The sequence below is a fragment of the Rhinoderma darwinii genome, chromosome 7 (genome assembly GCF_050947455.1).
Source record: "Rhinoderma darwinii isolate aRhiDar2 chromosome 7, aRhiDar2.hap1, whole genome shotgun sequence".
Lineage (NCBI taxonomy): Eukaryota > Metazoa > Chordata > Amphibia > Anura > Rhinodermatidae > Rhinoderma > Rhinoderma darwinii.
Window position 1 is genome coordinate 21,968,141 of NC_134693.1, and position 17,878 is coordinate 21,986,018.

The 17,878-nt window shown below is 43.9% G+C and overlaps 1 protein-coding gene across 1 annotated transcript; it reads right to left on the reverse strand.

Moving 5' to 3' along the window:
• Positions 1 to 226: 226 nt before the first annotated feature.
• Positions 227 to 12,381, reverse strand: RPS11 (ribosomal protein S11). The gene is made up of 5 exons (XM_075832951.1): positions 12,273 to 12,381; positions 10,974 to 11,105; positions 9,578 to 9,653; positions 9,226 to 9,355; positions 227 to 399 (listed from the first exon to the last, which is right to left on the reverse strand). Exons 1-5 carry the CDS (start codon positions 12,285 to 12,287, stop codon positions 276 to 278), a joined length of 477 nt encoding a protein of 158 aa, XP_075689066.1. The 5' UTR covers positions 12,288 to 12,381; the 3' UTR covers positions 227 to 275.
• Between the last annotated feature and the right edge of the window lie 5,497 nt (positions 12,382 to 17,878).

Here is a 17,878-nt window from a genome sequence, read left to right on the forward strand (position 1 = left end):
ATATGTTATGCACATTTTTGATCAGGTATACCTTTGTTTACTTTCCCTCCCCGTTATAGCCCCCAATTCCTTCCCCTTTACCCGATGCCTTTGTACTAGATAATATTGTACTTATAAATGTATGAATTACGTAGTGCACTCACGGCGAGACTTATTTTTCCCTATTTAGAAAATTAATAGAAACCTAATTTTCCCCAAAAAAAGAATGTGAAAAAGAAACTCAATGTGATGTTTTTATAAAGTTTTATTTGACCTGAAAGAACATGGATTTACATTTAAAACTTCTGGAATTGCTTCTTGGTTCCAGCGGCTTTTGTTACTTTCAGAACATTGAATCGAACAGTTTTGCTGAGAGGACGGCACTCTCCAACGGTGACAATATCTCCGACCTGGACGTCCCTGCAAGACAAGAACACCACTAATATCAGGGAAAGTAATCAGAAGACATTTCTCCATCACAACGTATATGAGGCCTATTCACAACGCGTTTGCATTGTATGTAGGAGGTATACATCAGGAGTATTTGCAAACGTATACCTCCGACGGTTGCCTCTGTACAGGCATATAGTGGGATCAGTCACCGTAGGCTCCCTTGTTGAGTAGCTGACACCTTGCAGTAGGGCTGGGCAATTAATTGAAATTCAGCGCAAATAGAAGTCATCTTGCGAATCGGTTTCATAATTTTATTTTTTCCGGTTTAAACTGTACTACCCACATCTTCAGGACGAGATACAGTTGAATCCACTGGTAGAGCAGAGGACCCTGTAAGGTTCCTGCTCTACCATTCATTGTGTATCGCTGGACGGGAGGCAGTGACGTCACCGCACCGGTCGGCGCCGAGCTGCACAGACCAGAGGGATCTCCTCCACTCATCATTGGAACAGGGTTAGGCGAGTATGTATATTATTATCTGTATCAGGCACTATTGGGGGGCATTATACAACATGGGGCAGCTATGGGGGACTTTATACTCTGTGGGGTGCAACTATGGGGCATACTGTGTGGAGGGCAACTATAGGGGCATTATACTGTGTGGGGGCAGTGTCAGGGGGTATATTATATACAGTAGAATACAGTAGGTTCAGGGGATAAATATTAATTCAATAGCATGGAATGCAAATGGTGGGCGTGGCATGCAAAAGGGGTGTGGTCTAAATAGAGGTTATATGTTCAATCAGGATTATGATTTAGGCCCAGTCCTACCTTGCAGCATGTTTTTTGTAAGATGCCTCTGTATGGAATAGTGCAGCAGACCACGATATGCCATACAGATGGACAAAAACAAACAGACTGAAAAATAAACTTGTGTGGTTAAAAATATGAAAAACAGACTTCTACCTGGCAACAGGCATTAGCATAAGGTCTCCTGATACACTACAGCGGGTTCAGAGGCAGGACTTAAAAAGCTATCCACTCAATTTTTTCAAAACTGCCCCCTCTTCATGCAAACTTGTTTTGACGGAGACCACCATAGAGCCCTATTGTGATCTATGTTCATTGTCAAAAAATAGGGGGGGCCACCTTAAAAAAAGGTGACCATACACATTAGTTGTATGGCGACCAATCCTGCCAATCTCTGTGGGACTGACCGGCCATCTAATGCGTATGGCAGCGTCCCGACTGAATTATTTTTTATTAAATTCAAACATGCCCCCTCCCCACAAATAAAAAATTATTTATGTTTCCCCCACACCTTTTACATTTGAAGATTAACCTTTGGTCAGTAACCACTTACATAAGAAGGCATTTGTGGACTGCAACGATGTCAGCAGCCGCTTATTACTGTCACTTTGGTTGATAACGGAAGTTCTGATTGTACCCATATCTTAACAGCAAATGGATAGGGATTGTCTTAACCAGACCAATTCCAGTCTGCATAAGACCGGCTATACACAGGAGATTTGCCCCTGATCTAACACGTTGCAAATAGACAAAAAGAAAACTTGGACCAAAACATTTACAGGACAGAGAGACGCTCAATGTTTACATCGTGTCACCGACCTCCATAGAGTTATACACTGGAAGTCTCCCATAACCGACCTCCATAGAGTTATAGACTGGAAGTCTCCCATAACCGACCTCCATAGAGTTATAGACTGGAAGTCCTCCATAACCGGCCTCCATAGAGTTATACACTGGAAGTCCTCCATAACCGGCCTCCATAGAGTTATACACTGGAAGTCTCCCATAACCGACCTCCATAGAGTTATAGACTGGAAGTCCTCCATAACCGGCCTCCATAGAGTTATACACTGGAAGTCCTCCATAACCGGCCTCCATAGAGTTATACACTGGAAGTCTCCCATAACCGACCTCCATAGAGTTATAGACTGGAAGTCCTCCATAACCGGCCTCCATAGAGTTATACACTGGAAGTCCTCCATAACCGACCTCCATAGAGTTATAGACTGGAAGTCCTTCATAACCGGCCTCCATAGAGTTATACACTGGAAGTCTCCCATAACCGACCTCCATAGAGTTATAGACTGGAAGTCCTCCATAACCGGCCTCCATAGAGTTATACACTGGAAGTCCTCCATAACCGGCCTCCATAGAGTTATACACTGGAAGTCTCCCATAACCGACCTCCATAGAGTTATAGACTGGAAGTCCTCCATAACCGGCCTCCATAGAGTTATACACTGGAAGTCCTCCATAACCGACCTCCATAGAGTTATAGACTGGAAGTCCTCCATAACCGGCCTCCATAGAGTTATACACTGGAAGTCCTCCATAACCGACCTCCATAGAGTTATACACTGGAAGTCCTCCATAACCGACCTCCATAGAGTTATACACTGGAAGTCCTCCATAACCGGCCTCCATAGAGTTATAGACTGGAAGTCCTCCATAACCGGCCTCCATAGAGTTATAGACTGGAAGTCCTCCATAACCGGCCTCCATAGAGTTATAGACTGGAAGTCCTCCATAACCGGCCTCCATAGAGTTATAGACTGGAAGTCTCCCATAACCGACCTCCATAGAGTTATAGACTGGAAGTCCTCCATAACCAGCCTCCATAGAGTTATAGACTGGAAGTCCTCCATAACCGGCCTCCATAGAGTTATAGACTGGAAGTCTCCCATAACCGGCCTCCATAGAGTTATAGACTGGAAGTCCTCCATAACCAGCCTCCATAGAGTTATAGACTGGAAGTCCTCCATAACCAGCCTCCATAGAGTTATAGACTGGAAGTCTCCCATAACCGGCCTCCATAGAGTTATAGACTGGAAGTCTCCCATAACCGGCCTCCATAGAGTTATAGACTGGAAGTCTCCCATAACCGACCTCCATAGAGTTATACACTGGAAGTCCTCCATAACCGGCCTCCATAGTTATAGACTGGAAGTCCTCCATAACCGACCTCCATAGAGTTATAGACTGGAAGTCTCCCATAACCAGTCACATAAATAACACTTGTGATTTGCAACTAAGAACAACGCACACAAACCACGACTGACCACAAACCTAAATATCGTGAGCCAAACAAAAGATACGATGTTGTCCAGCTAGAATTGTTGTGTATGCATTAAAAACAATTGGACGGAAAACGCATATTTTATGATCTTTCTTGGTGTTAGGACTATGAAAAAGTTGTTCGTTATAAAATTTAGTAATGTCATATCGTGGCCAAATGTTTATATCTATGGCGAACTGCATAACAGCAGAGGAACCCAGGGAAAACCAGACAGTGGGGGAGATTTACAAAGAAAATTACACCACAAGAAAAAAAAACAGTACATGCAATGCCCCAAATGTATTATATTTGAGGAACTTGCTGCACCTTCGGAGTCTTAAAAAAACCAAACACAGGCTTGGCTAAAATGCACCAGATTTGCAGCATGTTCCATTTTTAACAGGTTCCCGACCGCTGGCCGTAAATATACGGCCAGCGGTCAGGGTCTCTAAAGTCCGGCGTATAGTATATATACGGCCGCACTTCAGAGACTGTGCACGCGCGATCGCGTGCACACAGCTCTATGCCCTGGCTGTTGCTAACAGCCATGGGCACTGGGCAGAATGTCAGGGGTCAATCTTTTGGCCCCTGAACATGTGATCGCTGTGACAACCAATCACAGCGATCACATGCATTTCTGCATAGAAAACAGTGTGCACGCGATCGCGTGCACACAGCCCTGTGCCCTCGCTGTTACCAACAGCTCTGGGCACTTGGCAGAGTATCAGGGACCAATCTGATTGTCCCTGAACATGTGGTCGCTGTGACAACCAATCACAGCGATCACATGCATTTCTGCTTATAAAACAGTGTGCACGCGATCGCGTGCACACAGCCCTGTGCCCGCGATCGCGTGCACACAGCCCTGTGCCCTCGCTGTTACCAACAGCTCTGGGCACTGGGCAGAGTATCAGGGACCAATCTGATGGTCCCTGAACATGTGGTCGCTGTGAAAATCACAGCGACCACATTTGTTTTATTTTGAGTTTTCTGGCAGTAAATCTCCTGCCTCTTTTCTTCTCCTCAAATATTGTTTCAGTTTGAGGAGAAAAAGAGACTCGGGAGAATTGCTGCCAGAAGATTACAGTGAAAAAAAACCAAACAGTTACACTATAAAACATTCTCTGTATAGATAGATTTCTATCTATCTATACAATCTATCTATCCATCTATCTTTTTTTCTATCTATCTACCTTTCTTTCTTTTATTCTATTAGAATAGGCAGGTAGGGAGTATATAATTATATATATATCCACATATATATAATATATATAGCAATAGCGGTTTATTTTTTTGTTAGCGGTAGTGTAGATATATATAGCAGTTAGGCCCCATGCACACGACAGCAAAAACTGAGCCATTCACTTTCATTGAACGCTGACACCTTTCAGTAGCACTACGGAAGGGTGTCAGTGCCGTGGATATGTTCCGGGAATTATGGAACATGTCCGTTCTTTCGCATTTTGCGGGCCGTGCTCCCATACTTTGTATGGGAGCACGGCCCGAAAATGCGGCTGTCAGTCAGCGGCCGGCCGTGCCCGCGATCGCGGACAGCAATTGCGGGCACGGTCGTGTGCATGGGGCCTTAGTTTGTGTGTTTTATAAAAAAAATAAAAAAATAAAATTTGTTTAGTTAGTGTTAGTTACGTTATGGCGAGGAAGTTGTTTAGCGCCGAGGAGGCATACGCCATGCTGTGGTCTGAGTCGGAGACCGCATCAGAGATGGCGTCCGAGATGGAACCTGTTTTAGGTAGTGACGAGGACAGCGTCACTTCAGGTTCATCTTCAGGGGACGTTGTCCCTGATGCAGTCGAAACTGCAGAACATGAAAGCGCAGGGCCAAGTAGCGCTGTAGCACGGGACAGCCTGGTCCCTCCAGTCCAGGCTCTTGTATGGGCACCTGCCCCATCTTTTGGGCCTAGAATCCACGGATTTACGACCACTCCTGGCATAACCGTGGACAATACAAATTTTGTCCAAATGGATTACTTCCATTTATTTATAACGGACGACATCCTAAATCAGATTGTCCACGAAACAAATTTATATGCCACGCAATATATAAGGCAGAAACCTTCATCCACCCATGCCAGAGATTGGACGCCCACCAATTTGCAGGAATTAAAAAAAAATTTGGGGCTCACCCTAAATATGGGTATTGTCAAAAAGCCCTCCATTAGGTCTTACTGGTCAACAAGACCCGCCCAAGCCACCCCAGTATATTCTGCAGTAATGCCCAGGTCTCGTTATGAGACAATAATGAGGTTCCTCCACTTCAATGACAACGCACAGGCCCCCCCAAGTACCGATGCAAACCGGGATCGGTTGTTCAAAATAAGACCGCTAATAAATTCCCTGAATAATTTATTTCTGCAACTCTACACCCCTGAGCAGAATGTAAGTGTGGACGAGCAGATATTTTGGAAGTGTTATAGAAACTCTGTTGAGTTTTGTAAAACCAGCTTTGAAAAAAAGCGATATGTGAAATAATCTTCTTCTATCGTCCGCCCTCCTACATCTCTATGTGATAAATAAGGCCACATATTTGGTATCCCCGTGCACGGGAGAAGTGGCAGAATGTGAAAGGAGATGAATTTTGTCCGTGGTCTATACCGTGTGTGAAAAATGCTGGTATAAACAGACGCATTTGCTAAAAAATTGCTAATTTTATTTTGTTCCATCTTATTCAAGAAACTTTCAGAAGAAAACTGGACTGTCTAAAAATATGATAAACCCCTTGAAGAAAACCTTGTGGGGTCTGCTTGCGTGAATGAAGTCATTTATGGGATGATTCTAATCTTTCAGCAGCTTTAGGCCCCCCCCCAGAAAACAGTATGCGGCTATAAAGTCAAGTGCAGAATTCCTGGACCGAAAAGGCCAAAAAGCCTCCTTTTATGCCAAGCCCTGGCACATGCCCGCACAGTGAATAAGGCACACATATTTGGTATCCCCATGCACGGGAGAAGTGGAAGAATGTGAAAGGAGATGAATTTTGGCCGTGGTCCATACCGTGTGTGAAAAATACTAGCCTAAACTGACGCATTTGCTAAAAAAGTGCTGATTTTATTTTGTTCCATCTTATTCAAGAAACTTTCAGAAGAAAACTGGACTTGCTAAAAATATGATAAACCCCTTGAAGGAAACCTTGTGGGGTCTACTTGTGTGAATGAAGTCATTTATGGGGTGATTCTAATGTTTCAGCAGCATTAGGCCCCCCAGAAAACAGTATGCGGCTCTAAAATCAAATGCAAAATTCCTGGACCGAAAAAGCCAAAAAGCCTCCTTTTATGCCAAGCCCTGGCACATGCCCACACAGTGAATACGGCACACATATTTGGTATCCCCATGCACGGGAGAAGTGGAAGAATGTGAAAGGAGATTAATTTTGGCCGTGGTCTATACCGTGTGTGAAAAATGCTAGCATAAACCGACGCAATTGTTAAATTCTTGCATTTTTTTCCAATTTTGCCCACTTTAGAGAAAAAAAAAAAAATGATATATACTGACAAATGCCACTAAAACAAAGCCCTATCTGTCCTTTAAGAAGAGTGTAAAATTCAAAGATGAACTTTATTCACCTGCTGAGTTATAGTCATCTAAAGAAGCGCATAGCAAAATTGTGAAATTTGCTCTGGTCATTTAGCTGTAAAACAGCCTAGTCCTTAACCGGTTAATGCGCAAAATCTTAAATAGGATCGATCACTAGTTTAGTGATGGTTAATCTCCTAGCTCGTGTAATAGGCGCGGTCACTGATAATGCTAGTGAAAATCGTGTCCCAAAATACTTATTTTAAAAGCCTATACTTGACAAGTGGGTGTCAACAGCAGCGATTCTCCTGAGGTGGAGCCTCCTCACAGAAATTTATTTTACGGAGTGAATATAGGAAAAAGCGATTCTCTGCATCGTTTTTCTTGTTTATTTTTTATCCCATTCATGTTTCACACAAAACCCATTAGATTAGTTCTTCAGGTTATTACGGTCGTTTAGATACCTAATATGTGAAGGTTTTTTTTATTTTATTATTTAGTGTAGGGGCAATAAAATAGATTTTATGCAATAAAAATAAATAATGGCTTTTTTAAAGTATTTTTTTTTTTTATCCCATCAACCCCTTAATGACCAGCCTATTTTAGACGTTAATGACCAAGCCATTTTTTTACGTTTTTCCATCGTCTCACTAAAAGAGCTGTAACCTTTTTATTTTTGCGTCGACATAGCTGTATAAGGTCTTGATTTTTGTGGGACAAGTTGTATTTTTTTTAATAGCACCATTTTGGGGTACATAGAATTTATTGATTAACTTTTATAAACTTTTTTGTTGGGGGGGGGGGGGGGGAATAAAAAAAAAATAAAAATCAGAAATTTCGCCACACTTTTTAGCGTCCTAAATTTACACCGTTTACCGTGTGGTATAAATAACACAATAATTTTATTCAGTGGGTTGTTGCGATTGCAACGATACAAAATTTGTATAGTTTTTGTATGTTTTACTACTTTTACACAATGAAAACACTTTTTTCAAAATTATTTGTTTTTGTGTCTCCATATTTGAAGAGCCGTAACGGTTTTAATTTTTCGCCGATGCAGTTGTAGGAGGGTTTTTTTTTTTGCGGGACGACTTGTAGTTTTTATCGGTACCATTTTGGAGTAGATGCGACTTTTTGATCACTTTTTATCAAATTTTTTTTTAAGGCTGGATTCAAAGAAAACAGCAATATTTGCATGTTTTATTTTATTTTTACGACGTTCACCGTACGGGTTAAATGATGTAATACGTTTATAGTTGGGGTGGTTACGGACACGGCGATACCAAATATGTGTAACTTTTTTACTTTATTTTGTTTGTTAATAAAGCAATTTGTAAGGGGGAAAAGTGGGTTTTTCATTTTTTTCCCCCACTTTATTAAACTTTTTTTCACTTTTTTTACTAGTCCTACTAGGGGGACTTCACTATGCGATGGTCTGATCGCATTTATAATACACTGCAATACTTCTGTATTGCAGTGTATTATGCCTGTCCGTGTAAAACGGACAGGCATCTGCTAGGTCATGCCTGCGGCATGATCTAGCAGGCATTCACCACAGGCAGACCTGGGGGCCTTTATTAGGCCCCCGGAGAAACAGACACTCTGCGATCTTATCGCCGGGTGTCAGTTAGATGAGGGAGCGCTCCCTCTCTCCAAAACCACTCAGATCCGTCTGTTTTTAGATATTGAATACCTAAATTTAAGACAATAAATGCACCCCAAATATCCAAAAACTGGTCATAAAAGTGATGTCGGTCATACTTATTTGTGGCATTTGGCTTGCTTCTAATAAACATTACCAGTTACTTTTACTACAAACAAAAAAAACAAGGCAAGACCTGTATATACATGACAACTTCTAAGACCCCTCCATGTTGCCCAAAGCACCACATAAGATTTACAGTTCATTTGTATTGTCACCAGAAGGTGGTGATTTTGTGAAAACAACAGCCCATTATATAAGGCAAGAACTAGACAGGTGGTTATCGCCAAAACTTCCGATCACAATGGCGGATGATCCACCATACAAGAAACTGGGTATTGCCTATTGAATTCACCCCGACTTCCCAGTATTCTTCAATGAGCGGCTTTACCTAGTCTACTATATCGTCCTGTGCTCATATTGGCACAACAGAAAAGAACATTTAATTATGAAGTACAGAAAAAAGTAGAAGCATATAAACCCCTAAAGAGCGGTATATAGGCACACTTAGGATTCTGCATGGACGCCCTTATCTTACCTAAAGCATGGGGACAGATGCACAGACATGTTCTTGTGGCGTTTCTCAAAACGGTTGTACTTGCGGATGTAGTGCAAGTAGTCCCGGCGGATGACAATTGTGCGCTGCATCTTCATCTTTGTGACCACTCCTGAATGGAAGGGAAAAAAGAACGGGAAAGTGTCAAGTTACTGAACAAGACAGAAACCGAAGCAGTAATATAACACCTAACAGATCAATACATAGCATTCATTTCCATGACTAATGTAAAAGCCACCACCCAGCTAGTTTTAGGATTATCCAACACACCATACAAACAAGACAAGAATCCCAATGTCAGTCAGAAGGTAAAACTGCTAATACAGTCCCTTACCTGAAAGAATGCGACCACGAATGGAGACGTTACCAGTGAAGGGACATTTCTTGTCAATGTATGTGCCATCAATTGCCTAAAATTTTAAGCAGATTATAGTAAATTGACTCATTCCCATAAAATACACGGATATAACATGATTCTTATTAAAAAGGGATGTCCACTGGAGAAGGTGACTCAATATGGAGGACTTCCATAGGCGTCTTGTATTACTACATCAGCAGGTAAAGGGTGTACGTGGGGTTCCTGCAGCCAGACAACAGGTGATCAGCTATTCATCAGGGGAGATGCTTTAGGAAAACGTGGGCTGTCTGGGTGGAAATTGATAATGACATCAGTGATTTATTTTTCTCTATCCCAGGACAGCACCATGAAAAAGACGGTGCTCTTGTGGGAAAGGAGAAAAAAAAAAGCCATTAAAAGTTGTGCACACCTTTACATCCCTTATTAAACTTTGCAAATCTGGTCCTGCAGTCATTTTGTTTACTTAAAGGGGTTTTCCGCTCTTAGACAATTATGGCGTATCCACAGGATATGCCATAAAAGTCAGATAGATGCGGGTCCCACCTCTCTCTAGAATGGAGCCCCCTAAACCCCGTTCTAGCTTACTCTGCTTCGCTGCCTCCGGCCAATTCCTGTTTAGGTGGTCGGGAGTTACGGAAACAGCTGAGTGCTCGCTGATCTACGCTGTTTCTGTTACTCACATAGAAGTGAATGGTGTTCCGGATACAGCGAAACGCTGCGAGCTACGCTGTTTCCATCGCTAAGGAGTTCCCAAAACAACGTAGCTCACAGTGCTACGCTGCTTCAGTAACTCCCATTCACTTCTATGGGAGTCATGGAAACAGCATAGCTCAGTGAGCTTGGCTGTTTCCGTAACTCCCGACCAGCTAACCAGGAAGTGGCGGGAGGCAGCGGAGCAGAGTAAGCTAGAACAGGGTTTATGGGGCCCCGAGACAGAGGTGGGACCCGCATCTATCGGACTTTTATGGAATATCCTGCGGATAGGCCATAAATGCCCAAGATGGAAAACCCCTATAACCTTGAAGATGCGTAGGTCTACAAAGGGGCTGTAAACACGAAACAGTAGATCTGTATACAAAGTGGCTTCATTATTTTTATCTTAGATGAATTAAAGATAAAAATAAATAAACCGGTTGTACAGGTGAACACAACCTTTAACGCAAAATGTGATTACAACGGTTGATGATTGCAATCAGATTTATGTACAAGCTGTGGTTTCCAAATCCCTGCAGCGTTGCATGCACGTGATCAGAACGCTCCTAAAGTAATAAACCAATACGTAGATCCTACACACTAACAGGAAGATTCAGAGAGGTCACTTAGAATAATTCTGTAATGCGCTGGCTTTCATAAAGCAAAAAAATAAAATCACCTCTCTGGGGGTCTTGAAACCAAGACCGACGTTCTTGTAATAGCGGGGTAGCTTCTCCTTGCTGGTCTCCCCAAGAAGCACACGCTTCTTGTTCTGGAAGATTGTTGGCTGTTTCTGATAAGCCCTCTCAGTCTGTAAAAGTAGAAGTTTGTGAATTAAAGGAGAACCCAGCAGAAGATATACTGGAATACACACAACAAACCTGGATCCTACATAACTAATCATACAGGGGTTTTATCCAGGATAGACTTAGAGAACCTGTCAGCTGGCGTCCGTTACCAAAATCACAATGCAAATGTGGACAGAGCCCAAGACAACCCTGGTCCATAATCCCTACTAGGACGTATGAATGGAGCAGCGGATGAGAACGCGCTCGTCGCTTCATTCCCTGTATACGAAGACTGAAACAGCCGAGCACTGCGTTGGTCTGTTTCCATAATTCCCATAGACTTTGGATTGAGCAGTTGGCGCATGCTCGATCACGCGACGTGGGACTGCAGTCAAGCAGTGAGGAGGATCTAGGGGCTCCGGTTATCTTGATTGGTGGGGGTACAAGCGATCAGAAAATTATCACCTATCCTGTGGACGTGAGAATTTAGGATTTGAAGGAAAATCCCTTTAAATAAGCCGTCAGATTTGATAGGAATTGTGCTATACATCCCATCAAAATGACACACACCAAGATAAAACCGGACAGACCCTATTATAGATACAGAATAGTCCATCAGGTGCCAATGGTAATTGCCAATCAGGTTGAAGCTTTTATTTTTCAAAAGGCCTCTAAAATATAAGATGTGGAATCTGATTGGTTGCCAGGGCCAACCACTCCACTTTACGGTGAAACAGTTTTGATACATCTCCCCCAGTGTCCATCACGTGTCCCACATACATGTGTCTGATTGGTGTATTCACGTGTTATTACACATCCATCGAACAGATACGGGTAGAACTAGTAACGTCCGGTGGATAAGAGGAGCGGAGGCAAGATAAGAGGAGCGGAGGCAGGATAACAGGAACGCGGCAGCATTACACAGGAAGGCCGCATAGACGTACAGGATGGCGCCTTATACATAACGTTACATCCCGGCAGCAGCGTCCATACTGTAAAGCACAGCCCGAGCAGCAGTCATGCCCTCCATGCGGTGCCCATCTTCCAGGCCGCCGCCTCCTCCTTCTCGTACACCTCTTGTATTATCATCTCCAGCTCCCCGGGACGCTCACTAGCCCGTCCTGACCTCGCTGCGCAGCTACGATAACGTTAATAGTGGATTCTATCTCCCGACCACCCGGAGCCCTCACCTGAATATCCGCCATCTTGGCCTGCCGGGCGAAAAAGAGACCAAACAGCACTCACGGGGTTTCCTTAGGAAAAAACTAGGGTCGGAAGTGACGTTCCTAATCTCGCGATAACTTTTTGATCCCCGTTGTAGACGGGATCTGGTATGCAAATAGAGAAGCGTCTACAGTATGATCACGTGACTCGCCCACTCAGAGAACCGTCAAGGAGGCTGCGCAGTGGTTTCTAGTTGTTGCAGTCCCAGAGAAGCCGCAGGGAATGCTGGGACTTGTATTTTTTACACCCACCGGAGTTCTCAGTTTTCCTACTTTTATTTTGTTCCTTTGTTATGACTGTTTTGCAGCTTTTTATATAACTTTCTCACACTTTCCAACATCAGAAAAGCGTGCTGTCAGAAATCCAGTTCCAGAAATGCTCCCATATAGTGCCAGAGATGCCCTCATACATCGCTTGCCACATATGTGCCCCAGAATAGGTGATCAATATCTGATCGGTGGAGGTCCACTGATCACAAGAATGATCTTACCTTGCCAACCCTGGAAGCCCCTTAGGAATGGAGCGGTAGTGCGCATGCTCGACCACTCCATCTCGCCGCACATTCGCCCATCCCATGGTCAGACTGGCTCATCTTGGCTTTTACTGTTTTGTTTATTGATTTATTTTATTTATTTAGTTATTTTTTTTAATTCCATTTATCTAAATTGCTGTTTCAGAATCCTGCTGGTTGCTCTTGGAAACAGACAACAAATTATTTCCACCCCGCTGTCAGAAATGTGAACTCCCATAATCCACTGCTCCCTGGTAACAGGAAACCAGCAGAATTTGGAATTTACCTTTAGGCATGAACGGAGAAGAAAGCGGTGTAACTAAAGATTAGTACATGGGTGACACTTCCAGGGTAGCCGGCATAGCAGCTGCTAAGGGGACCCACCTAAATGAAGGAAATCCCATGTAAAAAGAAAAGTAATATGAACGCAACTAAAACGTGACCTTTAGGGCTGTATAAAAACTGTAGCATGTTGTACTTTGTGTGCCATCGTATGGGGTCGTATTCTCTCCTAGAAGCAATGCATGGCAGTCTATAGGCGCGGATCCATAGTACAGCCGGGTGCATAAGGCCTAATGTAAGGGAACATTTCCCCCATGTGATCAATCCCTGAATATGATAATCGTCTTCTCAAGGTAACATCAGGTAACAACCTGTGCCTGTGATATCCTGTCTCGCTGTGGTGTAAACGTTGGCCTAAAGCTTTACAGAGCTTGACTTGACATTTATATAGTGTTCCCCCAGGTGCTCAGTGAGGCATGCGTGCACCCGATATGGAGGACAGGTACCATCAAATCCATGGGGTGGTTGCAGGTATAGAAATTTCCCCTAAGCGATGTAAAACCCATCCAGAATGTAACATCTATTACAGATGTATGGACATATAAGATGTGCGTTGTCCTCTGGTGTGAAGTCTCTAAATTTTCTATTCAACCACTATAACAACAACTAATGGCAACCCTAAGGGTATGTTCACACGCACTAATTACGGACATAATTCGGGCGTTTTTGCCCCGAATTACGTCCGAAAATAGCGCCTCAATAGCACTGACAAACATCTGCCCATTGAAAGCAATGGGCAGACGTTTGTCTGTTCACACGAGGCGTAATTTACGCGCCGCTGTCAAATGACGGCGCGTAAATAGACGCCCGCGTCAAAGAAGTGACCTGTCACTTCTTTGGCCGTAATTGGAGCCGTTATTCACTGACTCCAATGAATAGCAGCGCCAATTACGTCCGTAATGGACGCGGCGTTCAAGAGCCTGCACATGCCGTTACGGCTGAAATTACGGGGATGTTTTCAGGCTGAAACATCCCCATAATTTCAACCGTTACGGACGCCCTCGTGTGAACATACCCTAACAGTTACCTTCCGAGCTGTCAACTATGTAAATCTCTACTTTTAAAGGGGTTTTCCCATAATTGATATTTAGCATCTTTCTATGGGTTCGGGGATAAATATCTGATCGATGGGGGTAACACCGCTAAGACGGACAAAAACCGGCTTACCTGTCCGACCAGGCCATTTTCTATGGGGCTGTCTGAGATAGCCGAGTGGCAGCCCTGAAGAAAGTGAATGGAGCAGTGGTCGAGCATGCGCAGTACTGCTCCATTAATATAGGGTGCACAGGGACAGCCAGGTAAGCCCGTTTTCGGGATCGGTGGGGGTCCCAGCGGTTGGACCACCACCAATCAGATATTTATTAGTAATTTACCTATCCTGTGGATAGGTGATGAATATAGATTATGGGAAAACCATTGTAAGGTATCACCTACTTTTAAAGAGGATTTGTCTGCTCTCCTGACATGTCTATTATATTAAAGTGAAGCTAAACGTTTGACAAACTTCTGACATGTCATAGTGACATGTCAGAAGTTTGTATTGGTGGTGGTCCGAGCACTGAGACCCCCCACCAATCGCTAGAACGAAGCTGCAGAAGAGCTTGTGTGAGCGCTCAGCTTTTTCCGGAAAGCCGATATATCGGAGTACGGACGCATAGACTTTCTATTGAGCCCGTACGCAATTTCCGGAAACAGCCGAACCGACACGAAGTGGCTGAGCACTCACACAAGCGCTTCAGCTGCTTCGTTCTAGCGATTGGTGGTCTCAGTGCTCGGACCCCCACCAATCCAAACTTCTGACATGTCACTATGACATGTCAGAAGTTTGTCAAACGTTGAGCTTCACTTTAAAGGCTATGTACAGAATTGCAACATATGTATTTTTTTTATTGCTGCGTTGGGTCTAATATAAAAAACATAAAGCAGCTTTCAAATAGTGTCCATTAAAAATATCCTACTGTTTTGGGTATACAGCTTCTATGTGTCTTTGATCCTATAATCTCCCATTCACTGTCCCTTTCTTCTTGATAACCCCCTAAATGCACTTTAGCTACCGTGTTTCCCCGAAAGTAAGACAGTGTCTTACTTTCTTTTTATCCCCAAAAGCCCCACTATGTCTTACTTTCGGGGTATGTCTTATATTGGAAAAAAATTGTCTAATTTTTTGCACTTTACTTTATTATTTATTATTTTTTTATTACTATGGTCTGTTCCTCAAAGGTCAAAAAAGACCTTTGGGGAACTTTATATATATATTTTTTCTTTCTTTTACACCATCTTTTCCCCTGTAACTGGAGCTGCACAGCAGCCCCAGTTACAGGGGAAATCAGCCCTCTCATAGTGACGATTGTCACTAATAGGGCTGTGCTGGGTCTTGTTAGACCCAGCAGCAGTCTGTCACTAACGGGACCCGGCGATCATGTGACCTGTCACATGATCACCGGGAGGAATAGAGACAGCGCCGCTGCTGCTGTCTCTATTCCTATACACAGCGTTCATTGAACGCTGTGTAAAAACACATCGGAGAAGACAGAAGCAGCTAAAGCTGCTCCTATCCTCTCCTCAGGGTCCCCGGCAGTCACTGACAGCCGGAGACCCGACATTCAGCTGCCCGATCGCGCGGGCAGCAAGTTAAAACCCGAGCCGTAGAAAGTCTATGGCTCGGGTTTTAAGGAGGAGGCGGCATTGACAAGTGCTGGGGACGGCGCGGTGACGTATGGAGAGGGGGGCGGCGCGGAAGTGGGCAGGAGGCGGCAATACCCCCGTGTTTCCCCGAAAGTAAGACATATGTCTTACTTTCGGGGTACGGCTTATACCGTATTAGCCGACCCCCCTGAAACCCCCGATACGTCTTACAATCGGGGGTGTCTTACTATCGGGGAAACACGGTAGAAGTGAAAGAAATGAAACCCCCTATATCAATAACCTCTAAGCAGACGTCTTTTCTCATGTACAGATAATCTTAATGTAAAGGTTGAATGAAGAGATTCTGAATGACGGCATTGACCTGGCACAAATGCTGTAGGAAAATCTTGATTAGAATATTACTGACAACTTAGGGTCAAATATGTGACTGATGGGGACTTGACAGGGACTTTGATCTGCAGCATTGTGCAGTAGTGATCATTGCAATAAGATAAGTCCTTGAACACGGCCCGGTGATGCCCACACATGGTGCAGGAGAACACAGGAAGAACGTTCTATGTAATGTCATGGTAGCAATTATTGATCGCCTCTCTGCGTGACCTTCAGTTGTCAGACCGTATTATCCTAAAACAAGAAATCAGGAACTACTTACAGCATCCATAAACTCTGATACAATTCAATTTGACAGAATACATGACGGGCTTGTGCCTCAATGTGCCTTAAAGGAATTGTCTGGGCTTTTTATATTGATTAGCTTATCCTTATGATAGGTCATCAATATCTGATCGGTTGGGGTTTGGCTTCCGGCAACCTCACCGATCAGCTGATTGGGCCGGGATGTTCATGGATGCGGCCTTGTCATAGTTTACATGCGCTGCGCCGTACATTTCTATAGCGGGTGTGCCTGGGATTTCAGTTCCGGTCCTATTCAAGTGAATGGGATTGAGTTGCAATCCCGGGTGCAGCTACTACGGAAGTGTGCGGCGCTGTGCCTGGTAAACACAGAAGAGGCTGCGGTGACGAATGCAGCGGCCCCTTCAGTCAGCTGATCGACGGGGGTGCTGGGAGTCGGACCTCCACCGATCTGATGACCTATCCTAGGGATAGGCCATCAATATAAAATGCCGGGACGACCCCTTTAACTGATTGACGTCCCATCACAAGTATGCCTGTCACAAGTAGTAGCCACATAATGGTGAGCGCACTTGTTTTGTGATCACTGCCGTTGTGCTCACGCGATCACGAGCGGGGCAACAGCTGTACACGAGCGAACGACAGACATCTACAGCCCCCCTCGATGGCCTCAGTCACACACTTTTTTGGGAATTTAAAAAGAGATGGAAATGCATGTGTCCAATCAAGCCCTTTAAGTTCATAAGGTTTGAAAAAATTGTAATGTGTAAATGGATCTTTACATGGGATTTCCATTTTACGGTTGTCACTGAGCTGAAGAAGGATAGGCTGGAGCTAGGGCTACACTACGACTTTAGTCCCGCAACATCAGTCGCAGAAAATCTGCGCAACTGAAACGCAACTGAATGCAGAGGTGGCATTTACACCCATGCCCTGGTTTCTGAGGAGGCCTAAAGTCCCTACAAAGTAAGAAGACACCAGTATTATAAATAGTACCTGGTAGATATGGGGCCCTGTCACTGATTGTGCATCAGGAGCTTCGAGTTACGCCATTTAATGAAATGATGATGGATCTTTTCGTATTACGTAAATAATATAGAGAAATACTTCATTATTACCCCGGCTGTATGGTAGAAGTGAACTCCGTGACCTCAAGATCATGTTATGTCATTTTTTCCCTTCGGTGCAGCCATGTTTATGGAAACTTTTTTCTGATGTTCTTCTTCATGCGACCGGGGTTCTCTTCCCGTGCTGATCTCTTTTGCAGACATTCCTCCAGGTTTCATTGTGTTAAGACAGAAGCTTTAGAAAACCGCTAACATGTTCCCAGAATTTCCTGCTGTTTTGTGTTGCAGGTTGAGTTGTACATTACTAAGTCAGCAATTTATTTTCCAAACCAGTCTGTCTCCACTGCAGAGTCATAATGAGATTATCAGACGC

Bases quoted from the DNA above. Each gene is read 5' to 3' on its own strand.
- RPS11 (XM_075832951.1), bottom strand. The intron at 9,654-10,973 runs GTGATTTTATTT...TTAAAATTTTAG, and splicing joins GTTTCAAGACCCCCAGAGAG to GCAATTGATGGCACATACAT. The intron at 400-9,225 runs GTAAGATAAGGG...CTTGTCTTGCAG, and splicing joins CATCTGTCCCCATGCTTTAG to GGACGTCCAGGTCGGAGATA.